Raw genomic sequence first — 19,295 nt, 5'->3', positions numbered from 1 at the left:
ATAAATGTTTGTTGACTAATTGATCCCTGATGGTTTGAGGTAGGGAATTTTCTGGTTAATTGCATGTTCTATTTGATTAGTCTTTCCTGTGTACTATACATAATCATTTTGCAAAGCAGAATACCATAAACCACTCAACTATAAAGCTATTATTAATGTAATTTCATGTTTGATACTTGAGGAGAACATTCATAGGGATTTCAGAGCACCTCTGTGAAGATCAGTTGTCAGTGTACTGCAACGTGAAGTTAGAACACGCAGGGGGCTGACCTCCAGGCTGTCTGATTGGTTTTGGGAAGTGAGAGGTAGAGATGAGCACACACTGAGAACCGGCCGCACAGTAGGCCTCACATTCTGCCCTTACAGACTGGAAGCCACTTTTTTGAAGAAGTTTCTGTTAAGTATTGAAATTTCTCTTCCACTTTTATCTTGCTTACAACAGTAGAGCATGAATTTGCCGTGGGAGGGGGAGAAAGTGTGGGATACTGGTAGGAGAGTGGAGGAGAAAATTCACAAGGAGTTTCAAATTAGTAAGAACTAAACACACCCAGACTGGCAGAACAGCCCAGTGACTTGAAAACTGTTTGTGCTACTTTTTTTTTTTTTTTTTAAGATTATTTATTTTAGAGAGAGAGAGAGAATGAGCTGGGGTCCGAGCAGAGAAAGAGAATCTTTGACTCCCCACTGAGCAAGCAGCAGCCTGACGTGGGGCTCGATCCCACAATCCATGAGACTATGGCCCAAGCTGAAACCGAGAGTCAGACATTTAACCAACTAAGCCACCCAGGTGCCCCAAGACTATTCCTGCTACTTACTTTGTGGGATGAGAAGAATTCTCTAACTTCTCTGTGCCTCACCTCTTTCACCTGTAAAGAGGGGGATTAAGAGCAGACTTGATGGGGGAGGGGCGGAATAGGGACTTAGTCCAAACAAAGCCCTAGGTTCAGGGCCTGTCACTTGGTACGTGTCCAGCCGACGGTTCTCATCACTGGAGAGGCCAAAAAGCCCTAAGCTGGAAACCATCTTCAGTGTCGTTCGTACCATGCACTCTTTCTTCTTCAGTCTCTGCTGTTTCCAAAGCTCTGAGGTGTGGAGGACCCTGTGTTAATAGTCTCTCTCTCTTGGTAAGATGGAGATGTGCTTGAGGTCCAAGTCCACATCTGGGAATTTTAGGTTTCAAGAATGGGTATTTGAGTAACCACTCAGCCTTGTAGGGGCTCAGAGTTTTAATGTGTGAAACAAATGGAACCAGGTTACCCTTCTGACAGGAGTGAGCAAATAAGCTGTCTGATGTGTCCCAGCCACTGTGAGGGAGGAAAGACGTGCCTGTCAATTCCTCCCTCCCTGGGAGCGCTGCCGCAGGACTCCACCTGTGGAATGGCTGATTGCTGGAGAGAAAGTGGCCCCCGAGCCGCCTAGCCACGCTGCAGAAACGGGACAGTAAAGGGGTGGGTGTGATTGCTGCTTGGAATTGTCAATGCTGTCGCCACTTAGCCACCATCCGGACTTCTTAGAGCCTTGGACTGGGAGAGAGGTCAAGAGATGGGCCTTTGGAAGGAATTATTCCTGTGCCCCCAGGAAACATTCCTCCATACAACAAGACAAATAGAATAGATAAAAATCCCCAAGTTGGTCATGCCCACCAACTGCAAACTAAAGAGCCCTGGGGCAAGGCCTTTGGGGATGTCTCTGAGCTGGGGCTAATGGTAAGAATTGGGGTGAATGACTGCTCCTCCCACAACCCCCCACAACCCCACCCCACCCCACCCCACCCCCCATCAAAGCAGGAAGGTGACTGACTTAAGCTCACTCTGTGTTGCAGCCCTGGCCGCTCAGGCCTACGCCCTCAAGGAGGAGAACGACAGTCTCCGTTGGCAGCTGGATGCCTACAGGAACGAGGTAGAGCTGCTCAAACAAGAGAAGGAACAACTTTTTCGAACAGAGGAAACTGTCACCAAGGACCAGCAGCTCCAGTTCCTGCAGCAGACCATGCAAGGCATGCAGCAGGTACCAGGCCCAGATTTCGTTCTCTTTGGTCTGAGGGAGAGGGACGTGTGTGTTAAGTGGAAGAAAAATGGCAGCCATTTGCCGGGAAAGGTGAAGGAAAAGAAAGGACAACTGGACACTGAGTCGCAAGGAAAGGAAAGTGCTAGTGGGTGTTGGAGCAGAATGTGGAGAAACAGCAAAGCTAAAGAATTATGTTGAAGAAATATGCCCTTGAGGTTGGAAGCTAAGCGAGAGAATCGAGGAGGTGGAGGGGTTTGTGGCTGGAATTCAGCCTCGTGGCAAATGGTCAGAAAATCCTTACGGATCATGACGAGGGTGTTTTGTCCTTGAGAACTTCTAAGTTGAAAGCATGCCAACAGATTTTACAAAGGCATGGTGAGCTTGTTTCCAAGCTCCATGTAAATGTAAACGCTATTGTTTTCACTCCTTCTGGATTATAGGGAGGATATAGTTGGGTCTCATGAACATGCTACTGTGCAGTTAAGATGTTTATTGATGGAGTGGCTGAAGCACCAGAGTGGGCAATTTTGGGAACAGGGTGGTATCTGTGTTTTTGCGAAGGAGCGCCAGACTTTAGCCTCCCACACTGAAGCTAAAGATGTGTCTGTGGAAGTTGTTAGGAAGAGACAGGAGTCACTGGGCAATGGAGGAGGGAGAAGGAGCACAGATTGTGGGGGGTGAGAGGTTGAGGGGATGGGAGACCCCAGCACAGCAGATGGAGAATAGAATCAAAGATTCATAGCAGGATCGAGGTCTGAAAAATCTCAAGTGACTTGTGACAGAATTCTAGTGTTTGAGCCTTCAAGTTGCTATGGAACAATACGGCACAAATTTTTGTCACACATAGGTATCCTGTATTACCCCTCAGAATGTACAAACCTAACCACTCTTTTCTGGGGGGAAAAACTGTTTTTATTTAAACAGGGAAATGTAAATAGAATGATGGGCAACCAAACTATATAGTAAGTAGGATATTGTTTTAATTCCCCTGCTCTCCAAGATCAGGAGCACGAATTGCCTACAGAAGTGTCTTAATGATTAGAAGTAGCTGCTATAGAAACATTGGCCAAACAGGGAAAAATAATTTAGAGGAAAGGGTATAAAAAAAAGATGTGCAGACTGGGATAGAAACAAGTTAATGACTAAGTCACAGAAATTATGTCTTGAACATCTCCTGCCATTTTAAAGCCATTTTTGAGTCTTGGCTTTGAGTCCTAACTGGTTGATGTTTCACAGTGTGTGTTAGGCAAATCAGTGCAATTCGGAGGTCAGTGCTCGCCAGGAAAATGTCGTTACAGTCGCTGCTCAGGTCCCTGCGCTTGGAAATGGGTGTAACAGCTCCTGTGCGAGGCTCCCGGGGTTGTACGCATGTCCCGACACTGGGTGTGCCTCAACGCCCCTGCCAGGAGAGCCTGTCAATTCCCCCAGAGTCGGCTATGCCAGGCCGAGACCACGGCTACCATCTCACACCTCATGCAAAGGGCCCTCTTTTCCTCTAGGAAAGTTTGCCTCAGTTGATAAAACTGTTATGATGCTCAAAGACTCATGTCTGAAGGCAGTCTGAGGAGATAGGGGGGAGCTCGTCAGTCAGGGAGAAGCATGCTGGGGAGTCAGTGCTGGGTCCTGGGAGCCTGGTCCACACAGGAGCCAAGGCAAAGGTCACCACAGAGCTGCAGCTCCTTAGATGAAGTAAGTGTTCGGCTATTGCAGCCTCTGAGACATTGACAGAATCTTCTTGTCAATAGGAAGGGTACTTCAGTTTTGTTTTGTGGGATTTGGTTTCATAGGGTTTGGTTTGAACAATGGAAATGTGTCGTCTGAGTTCTGGAGGTAAGAAGTGCCAGATCCAGGTGGCGGCTGGCGTGGTTCTGCTGAGGGCTGCTCCCCATTCTGTCCCCTAGCTTCCGGTGCTTTGCTGGCAGTCTTTGGTGGTCTTTGGTTTGTAGACACATCACCCTGCTTTCTGACTTCATTTCTTGCTGTGCATGCCAGCATCCACATTCCTGCTTTTTCTAAGGACACGATTTGTATAGGACCGAGGGGCCTGTGCTGTTCTAGTGTGACCTCATCTGAACTGATCAGACCTGTAATGACTTTTTTCCAAATAACATCACATTCTGAGGCACAGGGGGCTAGGATTTGAAAATGGAAATTTTGAGGGGACATAATTCAATCACTAATAGCCACATGGTAGGCAAATACACCTATTGAATGTCAGAATAATGGACACAAGCACAGAAGAAGGACTAACGTGGAGCCTGTGGGAGCTCTGGATTCTTGGACCATAGATAGGAAGCCAACATCCTAGAGGTATGTGTAGCTCCTTCTAGTAATGTGGGAAGCACTCCCTCAGTGACAAAAACTATGATTTTCATTTTAGTGGCTATTAGGTGGCTGCATGGCAGTCTTTCTGGCAACACAACTTTAATAATGTTCAAAAATATGTGCTTTTTCGGAGTCAATTTCTACCTTTATATCATTCTGAATAAATGACCATATCATGCTAATTTGAGCCCTACCACAAAGGATTCTGCTGATTTTTAAATTTCCTCTCGGTCTACCCACTATCCACTTTCTTAATTAGAAAACCATGATCTCACAGGAAAGTCAACAGCTAGAGGACAGGTTAGCCTCCCACACATTGTTGTTTCAGGAATTGATCTATGGGAAATTATTTCTGTAACAAATAAAAGAAAATACAGTCTTCACAGCTTTTAAACTAGCCGGCCATTTTTAGAATTGCCCTCAAGTTTAGTCAAAAAGTTTTTATCCTTTCTTCTTTTAGTTTTTTAAAGATATTTTCACTGACATCATAGTTTCTCTTATGTTCATGAAGAAAATGTTATGGGCAGGGTTGCTAAGGCTAAAAACCCTTGGGTGACTTTGGTTGTTTCTGAGTCTACCCCAATATTACATGTGAGTCACCATTTAATATTAGAGATTTCACACAAAAGGAAATAATAGCTTGTATCCATGGTAACACTGTAGCCTTCACCTGATCTTAAGCTGGCAATGAAGTTAACCTGTGTCTGCCACAAGGAGAGTGAGGTTGTTGGCTTTCATTTGTATCTTTACGTATATAAAGAAAGGATATACCTATCTTAAACTCTCATTTATCTTCCAATTATCACACTGAATTTATTGAGGCAAAATTTACATATAATAAAAATATTCTTGTTAGGGCTGCAGTTCCATGAATTTTGACGAATTGATACCCTCATGAAACCACTACCACAATCAATATATAAAATTGTTCTATCACCCCCCCCCAAAAAAATTCCCCTATCCCCCTTTTTAGTCAACCCAATTCCCAGCAACCACAGGTTTGTTTTCTACCTTTCATGGTTTTGCCTTTCCCAGAATGTTCTATAAGTGCAAGTATATAGAATGAAGAACTTTCGAGTCTGGCTTCGCTCAGCTAGCACAATGATTTAGAGATTCCTGCACATGGCCTAGCCATATGTATCAGTAGTTCATACTGATCAGACTACGGATAGTAGTTTTGACTAAATAGTAGTAAAGAAGAGCCATAATTTGTTTATCTATTCACCAGTTAATGGACGTATGGGTGGTTTCCTCTTTGGGGCTACGATGAATAAATGTGTTGCAAACATTCACTTACAAACTTTGTTTGGAATAAATTTTCATTCCACTTTGGTAAATACCTAGAACTAGAACTGCTGGGTCATATGGAAAGTATGCTTAACTTTTTTAAGAAATGGCTGGACTGTTTCCCAAAGTGTCTGTACCATCGTGCATTCCCTTGGAATACAGGAAAATTCCAGTCGTTCTGCATACTTGCAGTCAGTGCTTGGTAAGGTCGGTCTGTTTTGTTTTGTTTTATCTTTTTTAACCACTAGAGTAAGGGTAGAGTATCTCAGTATGATTTTAGCCACACCTAAATTTAAACAATACTTGGATTTTCATTTGTGAGCATAGGCTAATATATTATATTTTTAAATAACCAATTGAAAAATCAATTCCTTTTGAAGCCTTTTGTAAATCATATTGACAGGACTGGTGAATATTCACATAACAACAGAATCCCATTATAAGCTGCTGATCATAAAACTGTGTGTGACTGATGATGATTATGTCAGAAGGGTCCCTCATAAATACTTTGAGCCAATGCTTTCTAATAGTGTTAGCAAATGTCATTTGAAGACCAGCTGTCTTTAGGCCAGTAAACCATGGCCCATGTAGAGCAGTGGGTTTCTAACACTCTTGGCTTGACATTAGTTAAAGAGCAGGGCTAGTCAGCTGTCTTGACAACTTTTATTTAGCAAGATCAGGACAAACCTGGAAAAAAGAGGATTATTATAATTGACAGCATTTATGCTGGAAAAGGAATATTTGTATGAATTTTCTCTATATGTATTATAAACTCACTAATCTAAACTAATTTTAAAGAAGGAGACTGAGACATATAATACTATTATTTTCCTAAAATATATAGTAACCCCAGGTAGTTTGCCAAATGTCACTCAAGAACTGGTCCTTTGGGGGCAGTTATTAAGAAATAAAAGAAAGTTGTTAAAATGACATCGATGAGTATATCTGACCACTTAAGTAAAGCATCTCTTCTGAATCCTCTCTAAATTACTCAGTTGCTTTGTAAGTACTTTTTAAAAGAGATAATGAGGGGCATCTGGGTAACTCAGTCGGTTTGGTGGCTGATTCTTGATTTTGGCTCAAGTCATGATCTCAGGGCCCTGGGATAGAGCCCCATGTTGGGCTCTGTGCTCAGCAGGGAGTCTGCTTGAGGACTCTGTCTCCCTCTGCACCTCCCCCAGTTAGCTCACTCCCTCTCTCTGAAATAAATAAATAAATAAATGTAAACATAAGCAAATGTAAATAAAAGAGACCATGAAATTTTGTGCTCATTTCCACTCCCATGTTCCCACATAGTGAAGTCTCGTGCACACAGGTCAAAGCCAGGATGAGGATTGTGGCAGCAGGAGTGGTGCTATTGGTGGCGGTGATGGTGGCTGTGGGGCTGAAGGCAGCTGCTGTGGGGAAGGTGGTATTTTTGACCATTAGAAAATCTTAGGGAAAGACAGGTAAAATGAGCATATTCCAGAAATTTTCAGAGGATTTAAAACAAAAAGTTTTTTTCTGAAACATAAAATGCACTTCCCTTAAAAATTACAAAAATCATCTGAAGCCCAGCAGGCCCGCTGCTCCCAGCAGGCTTCAAGAGTGCTGGGAGAAGGTGCTGGGAAGAGCCTGGGGAAGGTTTTATAGGCAAAGAACACAGACAGATGTAGTAGGCGTTTGCCATGGGAGTTTCTCTCTTTCTTGGATAATTTTTCACTTTTGTTTTCAGTTTCTATTTTCTTTCTGAAATGCCCACCAGTCAGATAACAGACCTTTACCAGGCTGATGCTAATGTGCCCGTTACCCATTTTTCTCCTGTTATCTGTTTAAACTGTATCCTTGCCACTGAAGGTTCTGTTTGATCATCGTGTTATTTCCAAGCGTTATTTTTTGTCTTCGATTATTTTCTCTTTGTACACGTTTATTTTTTTGGTTTCAATATCTTCTCAAATCTTTTTGAGAATACTAATTAGAATACTTGAAATTCTGTTTGTTCCTGAGCCATTTCTATTTATTCCAGGATTGGGTCTTTGGTTTGGTGTCTCTGTCTGTCTTTTTGCTGCTGCAGGTTTCTTCTCGTGTGGTGGTGTTGGTTGGTTTGCTTCCATTTAGCAGCTGACTTCCCCCGGGAGCCATGGGGGCAGGCGTGTTCCCGGCTGGGCATACCCCGCTTACCCCTTACCCCTCAGCCCCCCAGCCATGGCTCCATGCGGTGGCGCTTTGATGGCCAGGCATCACTTGCAGGACATTTGGGGATCCCACAAATGCCAGAATCTGTCCCATATGAGAACTTCCTGGAAGTCTCTTCCCATTCTCTTCACTCTTTTAAGTTTACTCAACAACAGCCAGCTTAACTGAGTTTCTGGAGGAAGGAAAACCAAAGAGCAGACACATGTTCTGTGTCTGACATCTTGGACATTCAAGAACCTGTTTCAGGGGCTTTGAACTTTAGTCCTCTGATGAGTTCTCTATTTCTTTCTATCTTTATTTTTCTTTTCTTTTCTTTTCTTTTTAAGATTGTATTCATTTATTTGACAGAGAGAAAGAGCACGGCAGGGGGAGTGGCAAGCAGAGGGAGAAGGAGAAGCAGGTTCCGCACAGAGCAGGGAGCCCAATGCGATGCGGGGCTTGATCCCAGGATCCTGAGATCATGACCTGAGCCAAAGGCAGACACTTAACTGACTGACCCACCCAGGTGTCCCTGATGAATTCTTGGTTAAGGTGTGGGCCAGTGAGGTGGCCAGGGGGAAGGTACGGCAAATTATTCTGGCTGTCCTGAAATAGATGAGGAAAGCGAGAAGTGCAAGCTTATCTTACAGATGTCTGGGAGGAGTTGGCATAGGGACTTAAGGCAGCATATTTGAAATGGAGTAAAGATAGCTGCTTCAGGACGAGGGGGCAGAATCACAAATTAGGAGGGTTGTTTAGGGTAGAGGAAAGGGAGACAAACTGGAAGAGGCTGAAATCTGGAATAACGATAGAGAAATGGTTATTTATCCACTCTGTTTTGGGGTTTTGTCCTGGAGGAATAAAAGCAGCAGGGAATTGAGAAAAGGACCTGATGGGATGAAGGGGGCCAAGCATCAGCTCACAGGGCTGTGCAGAGAGTAGAGGAGAAGAAGCTGTTCTGGAGGGAAGGAGAAGGATGTGCAGAGGTCACGGAAGAGACTGTGGGAAGAACAGTTCTTCTGTAGTTTAGGAAAAAAAAAAGGAAGTAGACAGAAATGTAAACATAGAAGAATGAGGAAAAGGGAAAAAGGTATTTTCTAAAAGAAGAAATTCAACATTTTTATAATGGTAAATTATATTTTAAGAACTTTTATGAAATATTTAGACAGGTGAACTAAGGGTTGATAAGTTTGGAATTTCAGCTACAATGTATTATGGGGATTCCTTCTCAGCAGGGTTTATGAACCTCCAAAATGTTCAGTTAGAAGGAAGAAATAGCACATACATCATGATCTGGTTGTTTACTCATTCAGGAAGAAGCCTGTAACAACATTATCAGAATATCTTTAATGTACAAAAACATCAGTACAGAAAATAATTTGGTATCACGGCATAGGGCAAGAAAAATCGCATTATTTAGAAAAGAGGAAATCAAAATCACATTATTACAGTGTAGAGAAAAAGGCTTTCTTTCAGACTTTCATGTGTAGGTAGTAAAACCTTTAATCTTAAAAAGTTCAAAAACTATGTGTGTACAAAAGCACAGACCGATCTGGACCCGAGACAAACAAGGGCTGCGGGGACACACCCTATGCTGGTCTGATTCTGTTTCAGCTTCCTCACCGACATCTTTTTCTTTCTGAATAGAAAACAACTCCTAAGACATTGTCCACATTCATATTAAAAGTCTTTGACATTTTACTAGAATCAGAAAGTATATAAAACATACACATCTCTCTCAGATGGTGTGGCTTTTAAAAGGTTTAAGGCCTGGACCTCAAGGTTCACCACAGCCAAATTTGGGGTCCACTATTGTCTTTTTTTTTTTAACTTCAATTCCCCAGAGTGTGTACTTTCATTTTCTATCCATTTGTCACCGAGGTGTCTTGGGGTGATGCAGTATAATGGAGACAAGGACGATAATCCTCATTTATAATTCAATGATCCCTTTCATGAGGGTCCTTGAAAGTGACAGGTGGCGCTCCCAACAGCAGCATGTGTATTTTCTAGCATTTGCAGATTCAGTCCCGGGCACATCTGAATAGTGTGTACATCCCACTTCAGTGTGAGACCCTTAGAAGGTCATTAGGTACATTTGGAACCAGAAATAAAAACTGATTCACCAGGGTGCCTGGGTGGCTCAGTCAGTTAAGCATCTGCCTTCGGCTTGGGTCATGATCCCTGAGTCCTGGGATAGAGCCCCATGTCAGGCTCTCTACTCAGTGGGACACCGCTTCTCTCTTTTCCTGTCACTTTCCCCACTTGTGCTCTCTCTCTCTCTTTCTGACAAATAAATAAAATCTTTAAAAAAAAAAAAAAAGTCGGGGGTACCTGGCTGGCTCAGTGGGTTAAGTGTTTGCCTTGGGCTCAGGTCATGATCTCAGGGTCCTTGGGATGGAGCCCTGTAGCAGGGAGCCTGCTTCTGTCTCATTGCATTATATGTGATATGCTGTAAGTTGCTTTCTCTCTCTCTTCCTGCCTCTCTGCCTACTTGTGATCTCTCTCTCTCTGTGTCAAATAAATAAATAAAATCTTAAAAAAAAAAAAAAGACGAAGAAAGAAAGCCATTCTGCGATTCTTGGCCCAGCACTTTCCATTACAGAGCCCTACCTGTTGGAAATGATCATACCTAACAGTCGCACCTGGGTTGGAAAATTTTAAAAGCACATTCCCATTTGACTCTGGACAAAATTAAAAAAAAAAAAAATGGGAAGCAACAATAAGGGAGGGGAAACCTCTCTGCATTTTTTCTTTTAGCAGTCTCAAACGAGGATAGGCCATGGGGTATCTTGCCATTCTCACGGGACAGAGACCATAAGATAAGGAAGGAGATCAGCTAGTTGCCTCTTTGCTAGCTGAGCATGCCAGGCTTTTGCACAAGGAAATGAAAACCCTGAACCAATAGAAGGAAACGTTGGCTCCAGCCTGTTTTCTGTGCCACTTGGTGTCGTCAATCAGCCCATCTGAACCTCAGGGTTCTTCCTGCGGATGACAGGTGGTCCACCCTCAGTCAGAGGCTGTTGCAATCAAAGGAGATCAAGTAGGTGAACACAGTTGGGACAGCTATTACACGAAGCATGAATGCCCCATTGTACATAAAAATATGAAGAAATGTAGAGGTTTAAGAGAAGACCCAGGATTTGGAGAGCAAGTCTGGACAAATCGACAAGTGGGAGTTTGCTGATAGTGGGGGGGGGGGACCCTTGTCGTTGCTCCTACACCCCTGTGCTGGAGAGGCCTGTCCCCAGGGCTAATTCACATCCCTGCCCCCAGGGCTCCCAGTGTACCAGCACTTGAACTCTGAGTGCTTATCTCAGCTTCTCATGGTGACGGAGAGATGTCCAGTGACTCGCCCAGGGTACAGAATGTTCCTGGCGGATTCAGAACACCAACCCAGGTCTGTCTGTCACAACCCCTGCATTCTTTCTGTTCCAACAAAACTTCCCACAGGGTCCTATGTAAGAAGTGCTTCAGACCTCTAGTCATCAGGAGAGCAGAAGAGCAGAAAGCTCGGCTCTTCCTGTGCTTGTCGATTGCTAGAAATATCACTGGCAAGAACCCGCTGCTTGTTTTCCGACTCAATCCTAGTCCCAGATTGGGTCTTCCCATTAGCTGAATGAGAGCTAGCAAAAAGAAAATAACATACATGTGGCTTTTATTTATTAAATGTGAACTTGGAAAATAAATCTCTTCACTTCAGGGAAGGAAAGAAGCAGCCCTAATAAAATTTAACTATGGGAGGCTTCATCTCATAATTAGTTACCCTGCTCTTCCATTAATTAATGTGATCATCAAATGCATCCTCATTAGTAATCATCCCTTCTAAAAATAATGAGGCTAGCAGCCGAATCAATGGAGGAGCCAGGGGTAGAAATAATGACATTACCCTGCAGACCATTAAAATCGTTTGGCTTCTACCTTTGACTGCTTTCCCGGACATCTGCCGCGGGAACTAGCTGATCTCCCCAAGACTTGCAGCCATTCCCAGGCTAAAGCAACTCTGCTTTCCCACCACTGTCAGCTGCAGTCCTCGGATGACCTTCGAACGACCCTCCCTTCCGCCACCTCCTTTGGAAATTGCCTCCTGACTTCAAGGCCCTAGCACACCAAGAATACCAGATTTATAGCGAAATGGATCTTTTCTTAAATGTAGTAAATCAAAACAGGCCTCGGCGCCAGACACGCACTGGCCTTTCCCTCCGTCCGATCTTTGTCGTCTCTCCCTCCAGCCATGGACGCTGAAATGAATCCCTGTGCTCTGGCCTTGACTTCTCTCTGAAGCCTGCCAGCACGCAGAGTCAGCCTCCTGCCCGCGGCGGCCGGAATCCGGCCCGGCACATACTGCTGCCTCTGTACAGCAGGTGTCATGCTCCCGGCCAGACTGCTGTCATTACCAGCTCTCACACTGGGCTGCGTGGGGAGGAAACCGGCCTGGGGGCTTTCTCTGTGCAGCTGGTGAGAAGAGGAAACAGGAGGGTGGAAGACCAGCCAATCATCTCCTCCTCCTCTTCCTCCTCCCCCTCCCCCGCTCCTCCTCATCCTCTCCCCTTCTCCCCTTCCCTTCCCCCTCCTCCTCCTCCTCCTGGAAAAGGAGCACCCATGGAGCCAATGCAGGGAGAACCCTGGTGGACGGGACAACACGACGCGGAGACCAAGAAGGAAGGAGAGGAATGAGTCTGGGGGTGGGGCGGGATCCTCTTTAGGAAGATGAATGTGGGTGGGAGTTGCAGTTCTTCTGGGTCTGGGTTTGTCATTTTTTTTTTAAAGATTTAATTTATTTATTTGTCATAGAGAGAGAAGCGAGAGCAAGCACAGGCAGACAGAGTGGCAGGCAGAGGCAGAGGGAGAAGCAGGCTCCCTGCCAAGCAAGGAGCCCGATGTGGGACTCCATCCCAGGACGCTGGGATCATGACCTGAGCCGAAGGCAGCCGCTTAACCAACTGAGCCACCCAGGCGTCTCTGGGTTTGTCATTTTAATTTTTGTTTTATTTTCCTTTTCACAAAAGAATACACGCTCCCTGCAGCAAACTTGGAAACCTAAAAGAAGCCTATAAAGGAGACAGCATTCCTCACGGCCCCTCCCAGATGCAACAGTTGTTAACCATTTCCTTATATCCTCTCAGGCTTCCTCTCTAAGGTGCACTGGCACAGCGAGGGGTCGTTGTGCCCCAGATCATGCCCACTGACCAGTGCGACAGCCACATTCACTCAGCTCACGTTTCTGGAATTGTCCCCCAAGGGTGCGATTGGGAATTCAGCTCTGAGATCTTAGATGGTTAGTTAAAGACTATGTTTTCTCCTCCGTTTAACAAAGCACCCTGAATAGTCATCAAGGGAGATGTAAACAAAGTTAGTGCCCAATCTGGCCCTCACTTGATAGACCACCCGCTTCATTCCCTCGATCACTGGCAAGACCCGGACTGCTCAGTTCTTATCTTGATGGCGAATCCTCAGGGTGCCGGTTACCTCTCCAGTTTTAGTACTCCAGGGTGTCTCTGCGCTGCCTCCTCTCTCCCTCCCTCCCTCTCCATCTCACATACACCCTCAGTAAACAGCGACAGCAGCTCTATTATTTTCTGGCCGTACTGGGAGGGTAGAAGAGCGGAGAGGCTATTTGAACTCGGGTTGTAGGTTTCCAAGGAAAGGTGTTACCAGTAGTGCTTATAAGTGAACGACGAGCAGAGTGACATTTCAGAGCTGTATTGTCACTTTTCTAATTCCTTTTGTTCTCTTGATTTATTCTGCTGCCCTCCTCCTTGCCTACACATGCCATCTCTGGCATCCGCCATCGCCCCCACCTTATTCATTGACACCTGCTATGGCTCCCGTATTCCGGTCAGAGGACTTGCATTAGCGATTGTGGGTGGGGGGGCTCTTAAAGGTGTGTATTTTCACCCATGCTTTGCATTTGATCTTGAGTAAGTCCTTTCCTGAGCCCGTGTATTATACGCATTTCAATCATTTCAGCACAGACTGGTACTCTGCGATTTCGTCCTTCACTAGTTCTCTGCGCACCTTGTCTTCTTTTCTCCTGGGCTGGTATTTCTTCCCCCACGGTTTGTATCTCTTTATTTTTTGCTAAAGATTTTATTTATTTATTGGACAGAGAGAGCACATGAGTAGGGGGAAGGGCAAAGGGAGAGGGAGAGAGACTCTCAAGCACACTCCGCACTGAGTTTGGATCCTGACACAGGACGCGATCTCACAACCCTGAGATCATGACCTGAGCTGAAATCAAGAGACAGGCACTTAACCACCCCCAGTGGTTTGTAGGTCTTAAATTGTGCTACTCACAATGACCTCAGGAGGGTTTTGGTAATGACTTAACTGTAAAGTTTATTTAAAAAGCTGTGGTGCTGGGCACCTGGGTGGCTCAGTGGGTTAAGCCGCTGCCTTCGGCTCAGGTCATGATCTCAGGGTCCTGGGATCGAGGCCCGCATCGGGCTCTCTGCTCAGCGGGGAGCCTGCTTCCCTCTCTCTCTCTCTCTGTCTGCCTCTCTGTCTACTTGTGATCTCTCTCTGTCAAATAAATAAATAAAATCTTTGAAAAAAAGCTGTGGTGCTGAGTTTCTCTTTACAAAATAATCCTCCCCGCCATAATCCTCCTGTTTGTCATTTGGGGAGAAGGAAAAGTGGGGGTGGGTTATAATGTAGTTTTCCTACTCTACACCTGATGATACGAGCTCTTCAGAGAATTGCCAGGTCACTGCAGGGGCACTCCCTGGTCCATGCCCTCCCCTGCGGGCCCTCGGGTCTTAGTCATCTTTTCTGCCCAGCTGGTAACTGACAGATTTTCTTTTAAGTCCACAATTTTCTGGCCATTTTTCATGCGAAATCCATGCTTTGCTTTGGCTATGGGGGCCACACACACTAAAAAAGCAAGGTAGAATAAAATGATAATGGAAATTCTGTTTTGTATATAAAATCTGGGCTGGATATATGGTCTCAGTTTTACCACTGTTGTTATAGCAAAAGAACCAAAAAATACAGAATATTAAGACCAGGAAAGGCATTGATGATTCCCTAATCCAGCATTACTTCCTAGTTATAATCAAATGGAGAGGTTAAGTCACTGAGTTAAGTGCCCCACGGCACTGTGTCCCCTCCACTGCCCAGGGCTCCCAGTTTCCTGTTCTCGGGTCCTCACTCTGCCTCCCCCTACTTGACTTGCATTCTGAGAACCTTTTCCTTACACACTCATTTGTATCTCTCTGTCTCCCATGCCTATGAAAAATGAGTTGAGGCACAGGGGCCATTTTCCCCCGACGGGTTAAATGAGTATTCATTTCTTTTTTCTTCTGACATCACAGTTGAAACTAACGCTAGCGCCTGAGACCAGTCTCTTAGGGCTAATGTAGTTGTTCGTATCCAACCACTATCTGAATAAATGAATGAAGAAAATAACAAATTGTTGAGTCACCGCACACAATTTATTGTGTGACAGAAAACTCTCAACCAGCTTCCCTCTTTCCTCATCTCTGCTGTATTCCCTAGGCATGCCCAAACAAGTAATAATCTCATCTCACTGACTGGATAGAACTGGCCTTCTGAGAAGTCCTGGTTGACATATTAGCATTGATCAAGTCCTTCTGTCTTCAGAGGTCATAAATGCTCTCTGCTGGCACGGCAGGTCCCTGGGGGTAGGGGTACTAGTTCCTGACCTTCTCAGCATGGCCAGTGAGTCTCTGGGCTCCCAGAGATGGCCCCAGCCTCAGGCAGTAAGCTCGGAGTTTCCACTCACGCTGACTGCATGTGTGTGCAGTCCCAAATGTTTCTGTGAAGAAAACATCTTTCTATGGTCCAAAAGCTCTCACAGCTTTAATGGGTCCTAAGAGATGACATTTTTATTTGTACCATGCTTATTAAGGAACCAGGGATTAGAAACCATAGGGAAGAAGCCTCCAAACCAGAAGTTCTTAACATATTTCTTCCTAATGTTGAAGGTGACATTATGTGACAAATTGAGACTGGAACGACAATGGGGAACAAGCCCACCCCACTCTATTGTAAAAAACCCTAAAATAGTCAGGAAATAAGGACATTTTTCTAAACAGCTCTGCTGTTCCCTCCCTCTTGCTGTAGCTGCCAATGTTTTCAGTCTACAAAGCATTTCCATACCACTCAGCCCGTATAGGCTTGGGACGTGAATGCAAAACTGTACTTTTCAAATATACCTGGAACATTTACAAAGTGCATCTTTTTTTTTTTAATATTTGAATCAACAGCACTTTATTTATTAAGTAGTGGCACATACTGTTGAAAAAGACTTCTTTAAATAAGTTTCATTTAGCTAAATGCAAGAAGAGCAAAATCAAATATGCATCTTATACTACATATTATTTTTTACAAAGCTTTTTAAAATTGCAATAGCTTTTGTTTTTTAATTTAATTTTATTTTTTCAGTGTTCCAAGATTCAATTGTTTATGCACCATACCCAGTGCTCCATGCAATACATGCCCTCCTTAATACCCACCACCAGGCTAACCCATCCCCCTCTCCTCCAAAACCTCCAGTTTGTTTCTCAGAGTCCATAGTTTCTCATGGTTCATCTTCCCCTCTGATTTCCCCCAATTCACTTTTCCTTTCTTCTCCCAATGTCCTCCATGTTATTCCTTATGCTCCAAAAGTAAGTGAAACCATATGATAATTGACTCTCTCTGCTTGACTTATTTCACTCAGCATAATATCCTCCAGTCCCATCCATGTTCATATAAACGTTGGGTATTCATCCTTTCTGATGGAGGCGTAATATTCCATTGTATATATAGACCACATCTTCTTTATCCATTCATCTGTTGAAGGGCATCTTGGCTCTTTCCACAGTTTCACGACTGTGGCCATTGCTGCTATGAACATTGGGGTACAGATGGCCCTTCTTTTCACTACATCTGTATCTTTGAAGTAAATACCCAGTAGTGCGATTGCAGGGTCATAGGGAACCTCTATTTTTAATTTCTTAGGAATTTCCACACTGTTTTCCAAAGTGGTTGCACCAACTTGCATTCCCACCAACAGTGTAAGAGGGTTCCCCTTTCTCCATGTCCTCTGCAACAATTGTTGTTTATTGTCTTGTTAATTATACTACATATTAAAGCACATCTCAACACATTTCCAAGGAGCACTATCATATTTTCTGACCACAACAAAACTGTTAGAAATCAGTATTACTAAAGATAACTAAAACAAATCCTATGTATTTGGAAATTTAAAAGCACACATCTAAATCCACAAGTCCAAAGGAATCAGAAATGTAATTTTAAAATACTTACAAGTAATTGATAATTAAAAGACAACATAGCAAACCTTGTAGGATGCAGCTGAAACAGAACCTAGAGGAAAAAAAAAATTTTTAAATGCATGTTTAAGGAAGAAAGAAAAGCATAAACAGGAGTAAGCATCCAACGTTTTCTAAAAAATAATAAACTCAAAGAAGGAAGGAAGGATAAAAACAAGGAGAGAAATGACTAAAAGAGCAAGCTGTCCTCCAGTACAGAAGGTCAACAAAGCTAATGTTATTTTTTTGAAAAGACTAATAAAATGGAAAATCTTTAGTAGTATGAATTGCAATAAAAGAAGACCAGATAAATAATATTAAAAATTAAAATGAAAGGGATGCCTGCGTGGCCCAGTGGGTTAAGCCTCTGCCTTCAGCTCAGGTCATGATTTCAGGGTCCTGGGATCAAGTCCAGCATTGAGCCTGCTTCCCCCACCCCCTGCCTGCCTCTCTGCATGCTTGTGGTCTCTGTCAAATAAAGAAAATCTTTTAAAAAAATTAAAATGAGGAATAACTACAGACATATGAGAAAATCAGAAATATCTTTATGACAAATTCTTAAACTTTGGTGACATGGATAAATTCCTATAGGAAAAAAAAAAAATACCTTACCAAAAAAAATCAGGAAGGAATTAAAAGCCTGAGCCATATCATTAAAAATCATTAAAATCTTGGGACTCCTGGGTAACACAGTCAGTCAAGCCTCTGACTCTTGATTTTAACTCAGGTCATGATCTCAGGGTCCTGGGATCAAGGCCCATGTTAGGCTCCATGCTCAGTGGGTAGTCTGCTTGAGATTCCGTCTCTCCCTCTGTCCCTCCCCCCCGCCACACCCCCTCCCACATGCTTTATCTCAAATAAATAAAATTTTTTTAAAAAAATTATTAAAATCTTAGCATCAGAGCAAGAGTCCCAGAATGGATTTATAGTCAATTTTTACCATTCGAGGAGGATTATGCCAGTCTTTTACAAACTCATTCAGAGAACAGAAAAGAAGGAAATGTGTTTTCACTAATTCATAAGTCTAGGATACTTGATACCAAAAAGGGGCAAGGACAGTAAAAAAAAAAAAAAAAAAAAAAAGAGGGGGCAGGGGGATTATAAATCAGTCTCACTTAGGAACATTGATTTAAAATTCCTTTTTTAAAACTAACTTAATCTGGTATTTTATAAACCACCCTATTGGATTCATCACAGGAATACAAGGTTAGTTCAACATTACAAAAGTCTATTAATGTAATATATCCCATTAACAGGATTGAACCAGAATTGAACCAGAATAATCAGTTTAGTAGCTAGAGAATACCAATTTATGATTTAAAACTAACACAACAAAGGAAAAACTAAAGATTTAAGAACTTTGATTAAAAGAGAACTTTATTCAGGAGCCCGGGTGGCTCACTTGTTAAGCGTCTGCCTTCAACTCAGATCAGAAACCCCAGAGTCCTGGGATGGAGTCCTGCATCAGGCTCCCTGCTCAGTAGAAAGCCTGCTTCACCCTTTCCCACTCCCCATGTTTGTGTTCCCTCTCTCACTGTGTGTCTCTCTCTGTCAAATAAATAAATTAATTAAATAAACAAAAAAGAACTTTCTTATCTGGTTGAAGATGATCCACAGTGAACTCGGTGGTAAAACAAGTGATTATTTTCTAACCCTCCCCAAGTAATCCCAACATAATCTTTCTTAATCCTGATATAATTACTTGGGCTATAATGTAACTGCCTTGAATGACTTGCTCTGTATCACGATTTATATTTTTAAATTATCATCTGGAAGCAGAAAAATGATTACTGCCCAAAGTCTGCCAGCAGACCCTAAAAATGTGGTTTCCCTATTCTTTCTTTTTGAAATATTCTAAGTTGGGGCTGCTGGGTAGCTCAGTGGGTTAAACCTCTGTCTTCAGCGCCGGTCATGATCTTAAGGTCCTGGGATCAAGCCTCTTGTCGGGCTCCCTGCTCAGCAGGGAGCCTGCTTCCCCCTCTCTCTCTGCCTGCCTCTCTGCCTACTTGTGATTTATCTCTCTCTGTGTCAAATAAATAAATAAAATCTTTTTAAAAAAATGAAAAATTCCAAGTCATTAACACTACCTTTGGTATTATCCCGTGTTTCTAGGATGCTCACTCCACCAGCTTTTTATCATGGATAATGATGTTTTCTGTGCCATCATGGTCAGGAGAAGTCTTTGAGCTGACTTTGGCAAACCCACAATGGAAACTTTTGTTAAAATGACACGGGTGCAAGTGGTGT

The 19,295-nt window shown here is 43.5% G+C and overlaps 1 protein-coding gene across 7 annotated transcripts in view; it reads left to right on the top strand.

Moving 5' to 3' along the window:
* Positions 1–19,295, top strand: part of ENOX1 (ecto-NOX disulfide-thiol exchanger 1) — a 561,055-nt gene that overhangs the window by 455,770 nt on the left and 85,990 nt on the right. For all 7 annotated transcript variants that reach the window (XM_045076639.1, XM_004759254.3, XM_045076640.1 and 4 more), the window contains one exon: positions 1,823–2,007. In XM_045076639.1, coding sequence (XP_044932574.1) covers positions 1,823–2,007 — 185 coding nt within the window. The remainder of the gene's footprint in view (positions 1–1,822; positions 2,008–19,295) is intronic.

This window comes from Mustela putorius, unplaced genomic scaffold (genome assembly GCF_011764305.1).
Source record: "Mustela putorius furo isolate JIRA1106 unplaced genomic scaffold, ASM1176430v1.1 tig00000179_pilon_pilon_pilon, whole genome shotgun sequence".
Taxonomy (NCBI): domain Eukaryota; kingdom Metazoa; phylum Chordata; class Mammalia; order Carnivora; family Mustelidae; genus Mustela; species Mustela putorius.
This window is presented reverse-complemented; position numbering and strand designations above follow the sequence as displayed.